Consider the following 16481-nt stretch of genomic DNA (forward strand, 5'->3'; position numbering starts at 1 on the left):
TATCCGTACCTGTATATAAAGTATAGCCCCAGTATCCGTACCTGTATATAAAGTATAGCACCAGTATCCATACCTGTATATAAAGTATAGCACCAGTATCCGTACCTGTATATAAAGTATAGCACCAGTATCCGTACCTGTATATAAAGTATAGCACCAATATCCATACCTGTATATAAAGTATAGCCCCAGTATCCATACCTGTATATAAAGTATAGCACCAGTATCCATACCTGTATATAAAGTATAGCCCCAGTATCCATACCTGTATATAAAGTATAGCACCAGTATCCATACCTGTATATAAAGTATAGCACCAGTATCCATACCTGTATATAAAGTACAGCCCCAGTATCCATACCTGTATATAAAGTATAGCCCCAGTATCCGTACCTGTATATAAAGTATAGCACCAGTAGGCGTACCTGTATATAAAGTATAGCACCAGTATCCATACCTGTATATAAAGTATAGCCCCAGTATCCGTACCTGTATATAAAGTATAGCAGCAGTATCCGTACCGGTATATAAAGTATAGCCCCAGTATCCATACCTGTATATAAAGTATAGCCCCAGTATCCGTACCTGTATATAAAGTATAGCCCCAGTATCCATACCTGTATATAAAGTATAGCCCCAGTATCCATATCTGTATATAAAGTATAGCCCCAGTATCCATACCTGTATATAAAGTATAGCCCCAGTATCCGTACCTGTATATAAAGTATAGCCCCAGTATCCATACCTGTATATAAAGTATAGCCCCAGTATCCATACCTGTATATAAAGTATAGCCCCAGTATCCATATCTGTATATAAAGTATAGCCCCAGTATCCATACCTGTATATAAAGTATAGCCCCAGTATCCGTACCTGTATATAAAGTATAGCCCCAGTATCCATACCTGTATATAAAGTATAGCCCCAGTATCCATACCTGTATATAAAGTATAGCCCCAGTATCCATATCTGTATATAAAGTATAGCCCCAGTATCCATACCTGTATATAAACTATAGCCCCAGTATCCGTACCTGTATATAAAGTATAGCCCCAGTATCCATACCTGTATATAAAGTATAGCCCCAGTATCCGTACCTGTATATAAAGTATAGCAGCAGTATCTGTACCTGTATATAAAGTATAGCCCCAGTATCCGTACCTGTATATAAAGTATAGCACCAGTATCCGTACCTGTATATAAAGTATAGCCCCAGTATCCATACCTGTATATAAAGTATAGCAGCAGTATCCGTACCTGTATATAAAGTATAGCCCCAGTATCCGTACCTGTATATAAAGTATAGCAGCAGTATCCGTACCTGTATATAAAGTATAGCCCCAGTATCCATACCTGTATATAAAGTATAGCCCCAGTATCCGTACCTGTATATAAAGTATAGCACCAGTATCTGTACCTGTATATAAAGTATAGCAGCAGTATCCGTACCTGTATATAAAGTATAGCACCAGTATCCATACCTGTATATAAAGTATAGCACCAGTATCCGTACCTGTATATAAAGTATAGCCCCAGTATCCGTACCTGTATATAAAGTATAGCAGCAGTATCCGTACCTGTATATAAAGTATAGCCCCAGTATCCATACCTGTATATAAAGTATAGCCCCAGTATCTGTACCTGTATATAAAGTATAGCCCCAGTATCCATACCTGTATATAAAGTATAGCCCCAGTATCTGTACCTGTATATAAAGTATAGCCCCAGTATCCATACCTGTATATAAAGTATAGCCCCAGTATCCATACCTGTGTATAAAGTATAGCCCCAGTATCTGTACCTGTATATAAAGTATAGCCCCAGTATCCGTACCTGTATATAAAGTATAGCCCCAGTATCCATACCTGTATATAAAGTATAGCCCCAGTATCCGTACCTGTATATAAAGTATAGCCCCAGTATCCATACCTGTATATAAAGTATAGCCCCAGTATCCGTACCTGTATATAAAGTATAGCCCCAGTATCCATACCTGTATATAAAGTATAGCACCAGTATCTGTACCTGTATATAAAGTATAGCACCAGTATTCATACCTGTATATAAAGTATAGCACCAGTATTCATACCTGTATATAAAGTATAGCACCAGTATCCGTACCTGTATATAAAGTATAGCCCCAGTATCCGTACCTGTATATAAAGTATAGCCCCAGTATCCGTACCTGTATATAAAGTATAGCCCCAGTATCCATACCTGTATATAAAGTATAGCCCCAGTATCCGTACCTGTATATAAAGTATAGCCCCAGTATCCATACCTGTATATAAAGTATAGCAGCAGTATCCGTACCTGTATATAAAGTACAGCCCCAGTATCCATACCTGTATATAAAGTATAGCCCCAGTATCCATACCTGTATATAAAGTATAGCAGCAGTATCTGTACCTGTATATAAAGTATAGCCCCAGTATCCGTACCTGTATATAAAGTATAGCCCCAGTATCCGTACCTGTATATAAAGTATAGCCCCAGTATCCATACCTGTATATAAAGTATAGCCCCAGTATCCGTACCTGTATATAAAGTATAGCCCCAGTATCCATACCTGTATATAAAGTATAGCCCCAGTATCCGTACCTGTATATAAAGTATAGCCCCAGTATCCATACCTGTATATAAAGTATAGCCCCAGTATCCATACCTGTATATAAAGTATAGCCCCAGTATCCGTACCTGTATATAAAGTATAGCACCAGTATCCATACCTGTATATAAAGTATAGCCCCAGTATCCGTACCTGTATATAAAGTATAGCACCAGTATCCGTACCTGTATATAAAGTATAGCCCCAGTATCCATACCTGTATATAAAGTATAGCCCCAGTATCCATACCTGTATATAAAGTATAGCCCCAGTATCCGTACCTGTATATAAAGTATAGCCCCAGTATCCATACCTGTATATAAAGAATTGCCCCAGTATCCATACCTGTATATAAAGTATAGCCCCAGTATCCGTACCTGTATATAAAGTATAGCCCCAGTATCCATACCTGTACATAAAGTATATTCCCAAATTCAATGCGGAAATGAGATTGCTGCCATTGTCACACACCACGTTGCAGATCTCCAGCTGGTGCGGGGTCAGCCATTGCTCCACCTCTTTGTTAAGAGCAGCCAGGAGATCTGGTCCAGTGTGACTCTCCGCTTTGAGGCAAGACATGTCTACAATTGCGTGACACCGTCGTACCTGGCATGCAGCATAGGCCCTGGGGAGATGGGGCTGTGTAGCTGGAGAGGAGGAGATGGCAGCACCGCTAAAGTTCAACTGACACTCAGCCGAGGAGGAGGAGGATGACAGCAAAGAGAATGTCGCAGGAGGAGAAGGAGAGGAGGTGGCTGGAGGCCTGCCTGCAAGACGTGGAGGTGTGACAAGTTGGTCCGCTGCGCAGCCATGTACTCCCTGCTTGCTGCCATCGGTCACCAGGTTGACCCAATGGGTTGTGTACGTAATGTAGTGGCCCTGCCCGTGCTTGGCAGACCAGGCATCCGTGGTCAGGTGGACCCTTGACCCAACGCTGTGTGCCAGAGATGACACCACTTGCCTCTCAACTGCACGTACAGTTTGGGTATGGCCTTTTGTGAAAAATAATTGCGGCCTGGTATCTTCCACTGCGGTGTCCCAATGGCCAAAAATTTATGGAAAGCCTCCGACTCGACCAGCTTGTATGGTAATAGCTGCCGAGCTAATAGTTCTGAAGGAAGAAGAGGAGAATGAGGGTGGCTTGTCTTTTGAGGGGTGCTGCTTTTCCTCAGGTGTTCTTCCCATAGCTGTTTGTGCCTTTCCTTCAGGTGCCTTCGTAAGGCACTTGTCCCTACGTGAGTGTTGGCCTTTCCACGGCTCAATTTTTAGAGGCAGAGAGAACAGATGGCTTTGCTCCTAAATGAGGCACACACGTTAAAAAAATTCCAAACCGCTTAGCCCCCCTTGGCAGATGGCACTACGGTGGCATCAGCAGCTGACCTTGAAGGGCATGTTGGCTAGCTGTCCATAGCTGGCAATACATGGCGCCGGACACTGCCCCCAGCTGTTTCTGAGGACGAGCTCCCTCTGCTTCTATCATGGAGTCATCTCCTCCTACTCCTCTCTGGCTCCCCCTCTGAACTGTCCCCCTGGTCATCTCCTCTATTGGGAACATATGTGGCATCCGTATAATCTTCGTCTTAATCCTCCTGGCCAGCTTCGCTTTCCTCAGACACCTCCACAACTGCCCCAACATCAGGTGCTTCATCATCCCCCTCCTCACACATAGTCCATACTATCGCCACCTAACTCAGACGTATGAGGTGGTGTACTTGTGCCTTCTTGTTGTTGCAGTAGTGGCTGGGAATCAGTGATTTCACCACCACCAAATAACTCCTGCGAAGTGTCAAATGCAGCGGATGTGGTGCTTGTTGTAGTGCTGGTGGCTGCTGGAGATGAGGTGTTCTGTGTTAAATACTCAAGCACGTTCTCACAATTTTGGGAAGTGATGGCACGTGCCTTCTTCTGAGCACTGTACTTTGGGCCAGGTCTGCACGAAATCACAGCAACACCACCTCGCACAGACCTGCTGGTGCCTTGTGGCCTTCCTCTGGGTCTGCCTCTACCTCTTCCTCTACCTGGTTTGTCCATTTTGTCCATCTCGGGGGGATGCTAGGTAAGTGCTGTGAGGTGGGTTCACTCAACCCAAAGGTAGTTATATGCAGTGAGGTGAGTTCACTCAACAAAGGTAGTTATATGCAGTGAGGTGAGTTCACTGAACACAAAAGGTAGTTATATGCACTGAGGTGAGTTCACTCAACACAAAGGTAGTTATATGCACTGAGGTGAGTTCACTCAACACAGCAGCTAGTTATATGCAGTGAGGTGAGTTCACTCAGCAAAGGTAGTTATATGCAGTGAGGTGAGTTCACTCAACACAACGGTAGTTATATGCAGAGAGGTGAGTTCACTCAACACAAAAGGTAGTTATATGCAGTGAGGTGAGTTCACTCAACAAAGGTAGTTATATGCAGTGAGGTGAGTTCACTGAACACAAAAGGTAGTTATATGCAGTGAGGTGAGTTCACTCAACACAAAGGTAGTTATATGCAGTAAGATGAGATCACTCAACACAAAGGTAGTTATATGCAGAGAAGTGAGTTCACTCAGCACAAAGGTAGTTATATGCAGTGAGGTGAGTTCACTCAACACAAAGGTAGTTATATGCAGTGAGGTGAGTTCACTCAACACAAAGGTAGTTATATGCAGAGAGGTGAGTTCACTCAACACAAAGGTAGTTATATGCAGAGAGGTGAGTTCACTCAACAAAGGTAGTTATATGCAGTGAGGTGAGTTCACTCAACACAGCAGCTAGTTATATGCAGTGAGGTGAGTTCACTTAACAAAGGTAGTTATATGCAATGAGGTGAGTTCACTCAACACAAAAGGTAGTTATATGCAGAGAGGTGAGTTCACTCAACACAAAGGTAGTTATATGCAGAGAGGTGAGTTCACTCAACACAAAGGTAGTTATATGCAATGAGGTGAGTTCACTGAACACAAAGGTAGTTATATGCAGTGAGGTGAGTTCACTTAACAAAGGTAGTTATATGCAGTGAGGTGAGTTCACTCAACACAAAGGTAGTTATATGCAGTGAGGTGAGTTCACTCAACACAGCAGCTAGTTATATGCAGTGAGGTGAGTTCACTCAACACAAAAGGTAGTTATATGCAGAGAGGTGAGTTCACTGAACACAAAGGTAGTTATATGCAGTGAGGTGAGTTCACTGAACACAAAGGTAGTTATATGCAGTGAGGTGAGTTCACTCAACACAAAGGTAGTTATATGCAGAGAGGAGAGTTCACTCAACACAAAGGTAGTTATATGCAGTGAGGTGAGTTCACTCAACACAAAGGTAGTTATATGCAGAGAGGTGAGTTCACTCAACACAAAGGTAGTTATATGCAGAGAGGTGAGTTCACTCAACAAAGGTAGTTATATGCAGTGAGGTGAGTTCACTCAACACAGCAGCTAGTTATATGCAGTGAGGTGAGTTCACTCAACACAAAGGTAGTTATATGCAGAGGGGTGAGTTCACTGAACACAAAAGGTAGTTATATGCAGTGAGGTGAGTTCACTCAACACAAAGGTAGTTATATGTAGAGGTGAGTTCACTGAACACAAAGGTAGTTATATGCAGTGAGGTGAGTTCACTCAACAAAGGTAGTTATATGCAGTGAGGTGAGTTCACTGAACACAAAAGGTAGTTATATGCAGAGAGGTGAGTTCACTCAACACAAAGGTAGTTATATGCAGTGAGGTGAGTTCACTGAACACAAAAGGTAGTTATATGCAGAGAGGTGAGTTCACTCAACAAAGGTAGTTAAATGCAGTGAGGTGAGTTCACTCAACACAAAGGTAGTTATATGCAGTGAGGTGAGTTCACTCAACAAAGGTAGTTATATGCAGTGAGGTGAGTTCACTCAACACAAAGGTAGTTATATGCAGAGAGGTGAGTTCACTCAACACAAAAGGTAGTTATATGCAGTGAGGTGAGTTCACTCAACACAAAGGTAGTTATATGCAGTGAGGTGAGTTCACTCAACACAAAGGTAGTTATATGCAGAGAGGTGAGTTCACTCAACACAAAGGTAGTTATATGCAGTGAGGTGAGTTCACTCAACACAAAGGTAGTTATATGCAGAGAGGTGAGTTCACTGAACACAAAAGGTAGTTATATGCAGAGAGGTGAGTTCACTCAACACAAAGGTAGTTATATGCAGAGAGAGGTGAGTTCACTCAACACAAAGGTAGTTATATGCAGTGAGGTGAGTTCACTCAACACAAAGGTAGTTATATGCAGAGGGGTGAGTTCACTGAACACAAAAGATAGTTATATGCAGTGAGGTGAGTTCACTCAACACAGCAGCTAGTTATATGCAGTGAGGTGAGTTCACTCAACACAAAGGTAGTTATATGCAGTGAGGTGAGTTCACTCAACAAAGGTAGTTATATGCAGTGAGGTGAGTTCACTGAACACAAAACTTAGTTATATGCAGAGAGGTGAGTTCACTCAACACAGCAGCTAGTTATATGCAGTGAGGTGAGTTCAATCAACACAAAGGTAGTTATATGCAGTGAGGTGAGTTCACTCAACACAAAGGTAGTTATATGCAGTGAGGTGAGTTCACTCAACACAAAGGTAGTTATATGCAGTGAGGTGAGTTCACTCAACACAAAGGTAGTTATATGCAGAGAGGTGAGTTCACTCAACAAAGGTAGTTATATGCAGTGAGGTGAGTTCACTCAACACAAAGGTAGTTATATGCAGTGAGGTGAGTTCACTCAACACAAAGGTAGTTATATGCAGTGAGGTGAGTTCACTCAACACAAAGGTAGTTATATGCAGTGAGGTGAGTTCACTCAACACAAAGGTAGTTATATGCAGTGAGGTGAGTTCACTCAACACAACGGTAGTTATATGCAGAGAGGTGAGTTCACTGAACACAAAAGGTAGTTATATGCAGTGAGGTGAGTTCACTCAACACAAAGGTAGTTATATGCAGTGAGGTGAGTTCACTCAACACAAAGGTAGTTATATGCAGAGAGGTGAGTTCACTCAACACAAAGGTAGTTATATGCAGAGAGGTGAGTTCACTCAACACAACGGTAGTTATATGCAGAGAGGTGAGTTCACTGAACACAAAAGGTAGTTATATGCAGTGAGGTGAGTTCACTGAACACAAAAGGTAGTTATATGCAGAGAGGTGAGTTCACTCAACACAAAGGTAGTTATATGCAGAGAGGTGAGTTCACTCAACACAAAGGTAGTTATATGCAGTAAGGTGAGTTCACTCAACACAGCAGCTAGTTATATGCAGTGAGGTGAGTTCACTTAACCACCCTGGCGTTCTGATTAAATCACCAGGGTGGCTGCGGGAGGGTTTTTTTTAAATAAAAAAAAAACTATTTCATGCAGCCAACTGAAAGTTGCTGCATGAAAGCCCACTAGAGGGCGCTCCGGAGGCGATCTTCCGATCGCCTCCGGCGCCCAGAATAAACAAGGAAGGCCGCAATGAGCGGCCTTCCTTGTTTTGCTTATATCGTCGCCATAGCGACGAGCGGAGTGACGTCATCGACGTCAGCCGACGTCCTGACGTCAGCCGCCTCCGATCCAGCCCTTAGCGCTGGCCGGAACTTTTTGTTCCGGCTACGCTGGGCTCAGGCGGCTGGGGGGACCCTCTTTCGCCGCTGCTCGCGGCAAATCGCCGCAGAGCGGCGGCGATCAGGCAGCACACGCGGCTGGCAAAGTGCCGGCTGCGTGTGCTGCTTTTTATTTCATTAAAATCGGCCCAGCAGGGCCTGAGCGGCAGCCGCTGGCGGTGTTGGACGAGCTGAGCTCGTCCAGACCGCTCAGCTGGTTAACAAAGGTAGTTATATGCAATGAGGTGAGTTCACTGAACACAAAACTTAGTTATATGCAGAGAGGTAAGTTCACTCAACACAAAGGTAGTTATATGCAGTAAGGTAAGTTCACTCAACAAAAGTAGTTATATGCAGTGAGGTGAGTTCACTGAACACAAAAGGTAATTATATGCAGAGAGGTGAGTTCACTCAACACAAAGGTAGTTATATGCAGAGAGGTGAGTTCACACAACACAAAGGTAGCTATATGCAGAGAGGTGAGTTCACTCAACACAAAGGTAGTTATATGCAGAGAGGTGAGTTCACTGAACACAAAATGTAGTTATATGCAGTGAGGTGAGTTCACTCAACAGAGGTAGTTATATGCAGAGAGGTGAGTTCACTGAACACAAAAGGTAGTTATATGCAGTGAGGTGAGTTCACTCAACATAAAGGTAGTTATATGCACTGAGGTGAGTTCACTCACCACAAAGGTAGTTATATGCAGTGAGGTGAGTTCACTCAACAGAGGTAGTTATATGCAGTGAGGTGAGTTCACTCAACACAAAGGTAGTTATATGCAGAGAGGTGAGTTCATTTAACACAAAGGTAGTTATATGCAGAGAGGTGAGTTCACTCAACACAAAGGTAGTTATATGCAGTGAGGTGAGTTCACTCAACACAGCAGCTAGTTATATGCAGTGAGGTGAGTTCACTCAACACAAAGGTAGTTATATGCAGTAAGGTGAGTTCACTCAACACAGCAGCTAGTTATATGCAGTGAGGTGAGTTCACTTAACAAAGGTAGTTATATGCAATGAGGTGAGTTCACTGAACACAAAACTTAGTTATATGCAGAGAGGTAAGTTCACTCAACACAAAGGTAGTTATATGCAGTAAGGTAAGTTCACTCAACAAAAGTAGTTATATGCAGTGAGGTGAGTTCACTGAACACAAAAGGTAATTATATGCAGAGAGGTGAGTTCACTCAACACAAAGGTAGTTATATGCAGAGAGGTGAGTTCACACAACACAAAGGTAGCTATATGCAGAGAGGTGAGTTCACTCAACACAAAGGTAGTTATATGCAGTGAGGTGAGTTCACTCAACACAAAGGTAGTTATATGCAGAGAGGTGAGTTCACTGAACACAAAATGTAGTTATATGCAGTGAGGTGAGTTCACTCAACACAAAGGTAGTTATATGCAGAGAGGTGAGTTCACTGAACACAAAGGTAGTTATATGCAGTGAGGTGAGTTCACTCAACACAACGGTAGTTATATGCAGAGAGGTGAGTTCACTCAACACAAAGGTAGTTATATGCAGAGAGGTGAGTTCACTCAACACAAAGGTAGTTATATGCAGAGGGGTGAGTTCACTCAACACAAAGGTAGTTATATGCAGTGAGGTGAGTTCACTCAACAGAGGTAGTTATATGCAGAGAGGTGAGTTCACTGAACACAAAAGGTAGTTATATGCAGTGAGGTGAGTTCACTCAACATAAAGGTAGTTATATGCAGTGAGGTGAGTTCACTGAACACAAAAGGTAGTTATATGCAGTGAGGTGAGTTCACTGAACACAAAAGGTAGTTATATGCACTGAGGTGAGTTCACTCACCACAAAGGTAGTTATATGCAGTGAGGTGAGTTCACTCAACAGAGGTAGTTATATGCAGTGAGGTGAGTTCACTCAACACAAAGGTAGTTATATGCAGAGAGGTGAGTTCATTTAACACAAAGGTAGTTATATGCAGAGAGGTGAGTTCACTCAACACAAAGGTAGTTATATGCAGTGAGGTGAGTTCACTCAACACAGCAGCTAGTTATATGCAGTGAGGTGAGTTCACTCAACACAAAGGTAGTTATATGCAGAGAGGTGAGTTCACTGAACACAAAAGGTAGTTATATGCAGTGAGGTGAGTTCACTCAACAAAGGTAGTTATATGCAGTGAGGTGAGTTCACTGAACACAAAAGGTAGTTATATGCAGTGAGGTGAGTTCACTGAACACAAAAGGTAGTTATATGCAGTGAGGTGAGTTCACTCAACACAAAGGTAGTTATATGCAGAGAGGTGAGTTCACTGAACACAAAAGGTAGTTATATGCAGTGAGGTGAGTTCACTCAACACAACGGTAGTTATATGCAGTGAGGTGAGTTCACTCAACACAACGGTAGTTATATGCAGTGAGGTGAGTTCACTCAACACAACGGTAGTTATATGCAGTGAGGTGAGTTCACTCAACAAAGGTAGTTAAATGCAGTGAGGTGAGTTCACTGAACACAAAAGTTAGTTATATGCAGTGAGGTGAGTTCACTCAACACAAAGGTAGTTACATGCAGAGAGGTGAGTTCACTCAACAAAGGTAGTTAAATGCAGTGAGGTGAGTTCACTGAACACAAAAGTTAGTTATATGCAGTGAGGTGAGTTCACTCAACACAAAGGTAGTTACATGCAGAGAGGTGAGTTCACTCAACAAAAGTAGTTATATGCAGTAAGGTGAGTTCACTGAACACAAAAGGTAGTTATATGCAGTGAGATGAGTTCACTCAACACAAAGGTAGTTACATGCAGAGAGGTGAGTTCACTCAACACAGCAGCTAGTTATATGCAGTGAGGTGAGTTCACTTAACAAAGGTAGTTATATGCAGTGAGGTGAGTTCACTGAACACAAAGGTAGTTATATGCAGTGAGGTGAGTTCACTGAACACAAAAGGTAGTTATATGCAGTGAGGTGAGTTCACTCAACACAAAGGTAGTTATATGCAGTGAGGTGAGTTCACTCAACACAGCAGCTAGTTATATGCAGTGAGGTGAGTTCACTTAACAAAGGTAGTTATATGCAGTGAGGTGAGTTCACTGAACACAAAGGTAGTTATATGCAGAGAGGTGAGTTCACTCAACACAAAGTTAGTTATATGCAGTGAGGTGAGTTCACTCAACAAAAGTAGTTATATGCAGTGAGGTGAGTTCACTGAACACAAAAGGTAGTTATATGCAGTGAGATAAGTTCACTCAACACAAAGGTAGTTATATGCAGAGAGGTGAGTTCACTCAATACAAAGGTAGTTATATGCAGTGAGGTGAGTTCACTCAACAAAGGTAGTTATATGCAGTGAGGTGAGTTCACTCAACGCAAAGGTAGTTATATGCAGTGAGGTGGATTCACTCAACACAAAGGTAGTTATATGCAGAGAGGTGAGTTCACTGAACACAAAGGTAGTTATTTGCAGTGAGGTGGATTCACTCAACACAGCAGCTAGTTATATGCAGTGAGGTGAGTTCACGTAACAAAGGTAGTTATATGCAGTGAGATGAGTTCACTCAACACAAAGGTAGTTATATGCAGAGAGGTGAGTTCACTCAATACAAAGGTAGTTATATGCAGTGAGGTGAGTTCACTCAACAAAGGTAGTTATATGCAGTGAGGTGAGTTCACTCAACGCAAAGGTAGTTATATGCAGTGAGGTGGATTCACTCAACACAAAGGTAGTTATATGCAGAGAGGTGAGTTCACTGAACACAAAGGTAGTTATATGCAGTGAGGTGGATTCACTCAACACAGCAGCTAGTTATATGCAGTGAGGTGAGTTCACGTAACAAAGGTAGTTATATGCAGTGAGGTGAGTTCACTCAACACAAAGGTAGTTAGATGCAGTGAGGTGGGTTCACTCAACACAAAGGTAGGTATTTAAAGTGATGAGGTGGGTTAACTAAACACAACAGGTACTAGTAGGTATATGCAGTACTGTGTAGTACAATGTGCAGCTCCCTGTCACACACACAGGTAGTCACTGAATGCTGCTGGGCTGCTGGCAGTGGCACACACTGTATGAATTAGCAATGCTGTATATGCAACAACACAAGTGTCAGTTTGACACACAGGAAAAAAACACATAACAGGATTAGCTCTGAAAAGAGCTGTTGAATGAGGGGTGCTATTTAAGCAATAAGATTCAGCCAGGAGCAAGTTAACAAGCCAAGAGCCTGACTAATCTGTCCCTGGGAGAACAAGTCTGTAGCAGCTCGCCCTATACTGACTAGCAGCAGGCACACGAGTGAGTGTAATGGCTGCCGGAGCCTGCCTTATATAAGAGGGGGTGGGGCTCCAGGGCTGAGTGTAGCCGGATTGGCTATAATGTGCCTGCTGACTGTGATGTACAGGGTCAAAGTTGACCCTCATAGAGCATTATGGGGTGAATAGGATTTCCGGGAATGTTCGCCTTCACCGGCGAAGGCGAACCACCCGAAGTTCGCCTGGAACCGTTTGGGACATCTCTATGTGCCATAGGTTCTATCAGTCTAGTGCAGTGTTCCTCAACCCTGTCCTCAAGGCCCAGGAAACAGTGCATGTTTTGTGGAAATTCACAGAGGTAGTAAATCAGCCCTGCTGAGACACTAACTACCGCCCCCCCTGTGGATGTTTGTGGTTTCCTGCAAAGCATGTACTGTTGGTGGGCCTTGAGGACATGTAGAATCTATTACAAGGCATAGCAAACAGTAAAGCAGGAATTTGGATCTACATGAGAGTACATCTCTAACTCTGATGGGGGAGCCACCTAGTGTGGGTGGCCCATGTTTAAGTATCTATTTAAGTTTGCCTGCCCATTGAAGTCTACGGCGGGTCACCGGGATCACATGTTCACAAACATTTGCGGAAGTTCACGAACCCAAAATTTGATGTTCGGGCCATCTCTAACCAACATCCTTGCATATAACACCAATAAATTCACTATGACTTGAATATATAGTTTTAGGTAGTCTCTTATACTACATAAAAGTGGTAAGATTGGTGATTGTACAGTCAGATTGCATAGTGTGTGTGTATAGCTCTGCAAGGAGAATTCCTAAAATGGCCGTCACTTTATATAAGGAGGGGTGGGCCCAAGCTTACCTCATTCCTATTGGTTGCTAGGGGCTTGCCAGGGACACTGTGGACGGTCTGAAGTGTATTCTCATAGTTATTCCAAGTCACCCCTAATTACCGACTCATAAATAACATTTTGGATGCAAATTCGAGTACATCTGTAGTCGGCATTCATAATTTCTCCTGATTACAAATTTCCATTTACGATTTAGTAAGTGCTATTACCGATTGGTAATTAAAGGAACTCGTAATTACCGACTGAGTGTGAGCACTACTATTAGGGAGGGTCGGTGAGGTGTGGATAAATCTGACTGTATGCAAATGTCATGCAAATTGTATGCAGATAATCAGATTTGTCAGGAAATGCATTTGTTTGGCTTAATTGATAGTTAGTTAATATTCATGCAAGGCGAAGTTATTGTCCTGTGATTGGCTGCCTGTAATGAGCACAACCTTCTGCAGTTCTATGTCAGGCTGATTACTAGTGATGGTCAGTGACATGCAAATAACTCTGAGATGGTGCAAATTATATGCAAAGTAATGCAGCTGCTATATTTGGTCCATTCCTGTTCTGCATCATCTTTGCACCAACTTGGAATTATCAGCAGCTCACTGACCGCCCCTAATGATAATTGCTCCTCCCCTCAGAATTCTCTAACAGGAAGTGATGATGTTTCTCTATTTGCAGCGCGGAGTCCCGGCATCAGGAACCTCTCAGAGACTCGTCTCTCTGTATCCACAGACTGTACAACGGATGATGATGTCACTGGACAAGAGTCTCCTGCAGATATCCTGGTGACCCCAAATATTCCCCCAGACTCTCCTCACCTGTCTAACCCTGAGGGGCCTCATACCCAGGACAGCTCTCCCCCTGCTGGAGGGTCTTATTCCTGCTCCACATGTGGGCAATGTTTTGTGCGGAGATCACCTTTTGTCATACATGAGAGATCACACACTGGAAAGAAGCCCTATTCATGTGCCGAGTGTGGGAAATGTTTTGTACAGAAATCACTTCTTGCCATTCATGAGAGATATCACACTGGGGAGAAGCCGTACTCATGTGCTGAGTGTGGGAAATGTTTTTTTCAAAAATCATATTTTGTCAGGCATGAGAGATCTCACACTGGTGAGAAGCCATATTCATGTGCTGAGTGTGGGAAATGTTTTTTATATAAATCACAGCTTGTCAGACATGAGAGATTTCACACTGGGGAGATGCCCTATCCATGTGCTGAGTGTGGGAAATGTTTTGCACAAAAGTCAGAACTTGTCATACATGAGAAAATTCACACTGGTGAGAAGCGCTATTCATGTTCTGAGTGTGGGAAATGGTTTGTATATAAATCACAGCTTGCCGTACATGAGAGATCTCACACTGGTGAAAAGCCCTATTCATGTGCTGAGTGTAGGAAATGCTTTGTACACAAGTCAGAGCTTGTCATACATGAGAAAACTCACACTGGTGTAAAACCCTATTCTTGTGCTGAGTGTGGGAAATGTTTTGCACAGAAAGTACAGCTTGTCATACATTGGAGATATCACACTGGAGAGAAGCCCTATTCATGTGCTGAGTGTGGGAAGTCTTACGTACAGAAATCACATCTTGTCAGACATCAGAATTCTTGCAAGGGAAAGAAGCACTGTTCTCAGGCTAAGCGTGGGAAATGTTTTGTACAGAAATCACATCTTGTCAGTCAGGAGAGAACTCACACCGGAGACAAGCCCTATTCATGTGCTGAGCTTATCACACATGAGAAAACTCACACACTCGAGAAGCTCTATGCATGTTCTGAGTGTGGGAAATGTTTTGTTCAGAAATCATATCTTGTCATACATGAGAGATCTCACACTGGTGAGAAGCCATATTCATGTGCTGAGTGTGGGAAATGTTTTGTATGGAAATCACAGCTTGTCATACATGAGAGATCTCACACTGGAAAGAAGCCATATTTATGTGCTGAGTGTGGGAAATGTTTTGTATTTAAATCTCAGCTTGTCATACACATGAGATCTCATACTGGAGAGAAGCCCTATTCATGTGCTGAGTGTGGGAAATGTTTTGTACAGAAATCTTACCTTGTCATACATGAGAGAACTCACACTGGTGAGAAGCCATATACATGTGCTGAGTGTGGGAAATGTTTTGCATGGAAATCACAGTTTGTCATACACGAGAGATCCCACACTGTAAAAAGGCTATATTCATGTGCTGAGTGTGGGAAAACTTTTGTACAGAAATCACAACTTATTATTCATGAGAGATCTCACACTGGTGAGAAGCCCTATTCATGTGCTGAGTGTGGGAAATGTTTTGCACAGAAATCATCTCTTATATGTCACAATAGAATTCACACTGGAGAGAAGCCCTATTCATGTACTAAGTGTGGGAAATGTTTTGTATTTAAATCACAGCTTGTCATACATGAGAGATCTCACACTGGAGAGAAGCCATATCCATGTGCTGAGTGTGGGAAATGTTTTGTACAGAAATCAGAGCTTGGCATACATGAGAAAACTCACACTGGGGAGACGATGTATCCATGTGCTGAGTGTGGGGAATGTTTTGTACAGAGATCAGACCTTATCATACATGAGCTGTCACACTGGTGAGAAGCCATATTCATGTGCTGCATGTGGGAAATGTTTTGGGTGTAAATCTCAGCTTCATGTGAAAGAAAGGATACTGTGCACCTGTCTCCTTGCTCGAACTGCCGTTTTATTTTCTTCACACAGCCTGTGGTAAACAGTTATGACATACATGCGTAAATAACGTCAAACCTGAACTGCTGAAGGTGCTGCGGTGGCTGAGGGAGGGTGACCAGGGACAGATAGGACGACACAACAGCCGTTTCACGCCACTCGGGCGCTTGTTCACGTGCGTGTCCGTGCATAGGCGGCGCCGGGCGGCTTCCGAGTAAACTCTTCAAGCCACGCCCTCGGCGCCGTCTCATTGGAGTGGAATTGTGATGGGGAAAGGGTCGGAGAGTGAAGGGGCGTGGCTTCGCCGTCCAGCGGCGCAAAGACCACGTCAGTGACCAAAACAGGGCTGCATCCAAACACTGCCCAGTATAATGACACTTGTGATATACAAAGCTGTGAACAAAAAGTAATAAATACGTGTTACGATCTTCCCTACGGAAGAAAAATATAATCTGTGCTGTGAAAACATACACATTTTCGTAAATATTGTGAACATATATAACTACCTTGAAACACTCTTAC

General features: G+C 43.0%; 1 protein-coding gene across 1 annotated transcript in view; it reads left to right on the forward strand.

Annotated features, from left to right (window-relative positions):
* The window catches only part of LOC137535625 (zinc finger protein 268-like), a 34162-nt gene extending 18216 nt beyond the window's left edge, over positions 1-15946 (forward strand). The window contains exon 2 of the mRNA XM_068257484.1: positions 13948-15946. Within this exon, the coding sequence (XP_068113585.1) occupies positions 13948-15869 (1922 nt within the window). The 3' untranslated portion in view covers positions 15870-15946. The remainder of the gene's footprint in view (positions 1-13947) is intronic.
* The last annotated feature ends 535 nt before the right edge of the window (positions 15947-16481 follow it).

This window comes from Hyperolius riggenbachi, chromosome 10, assembly GCF_040937935.1.
Source record: "Hyperolius riggenbachi isolate aHypRig1 chromosome 10, aHypRig1.pri, whole genome shotgun sequence".
Lineage (NCBI taxonomy): Eukaryota > Metazoa > Chordata > Amphibia > Anura > Hyperoliidae > Hyperolius > Hyperolius riggenbachi.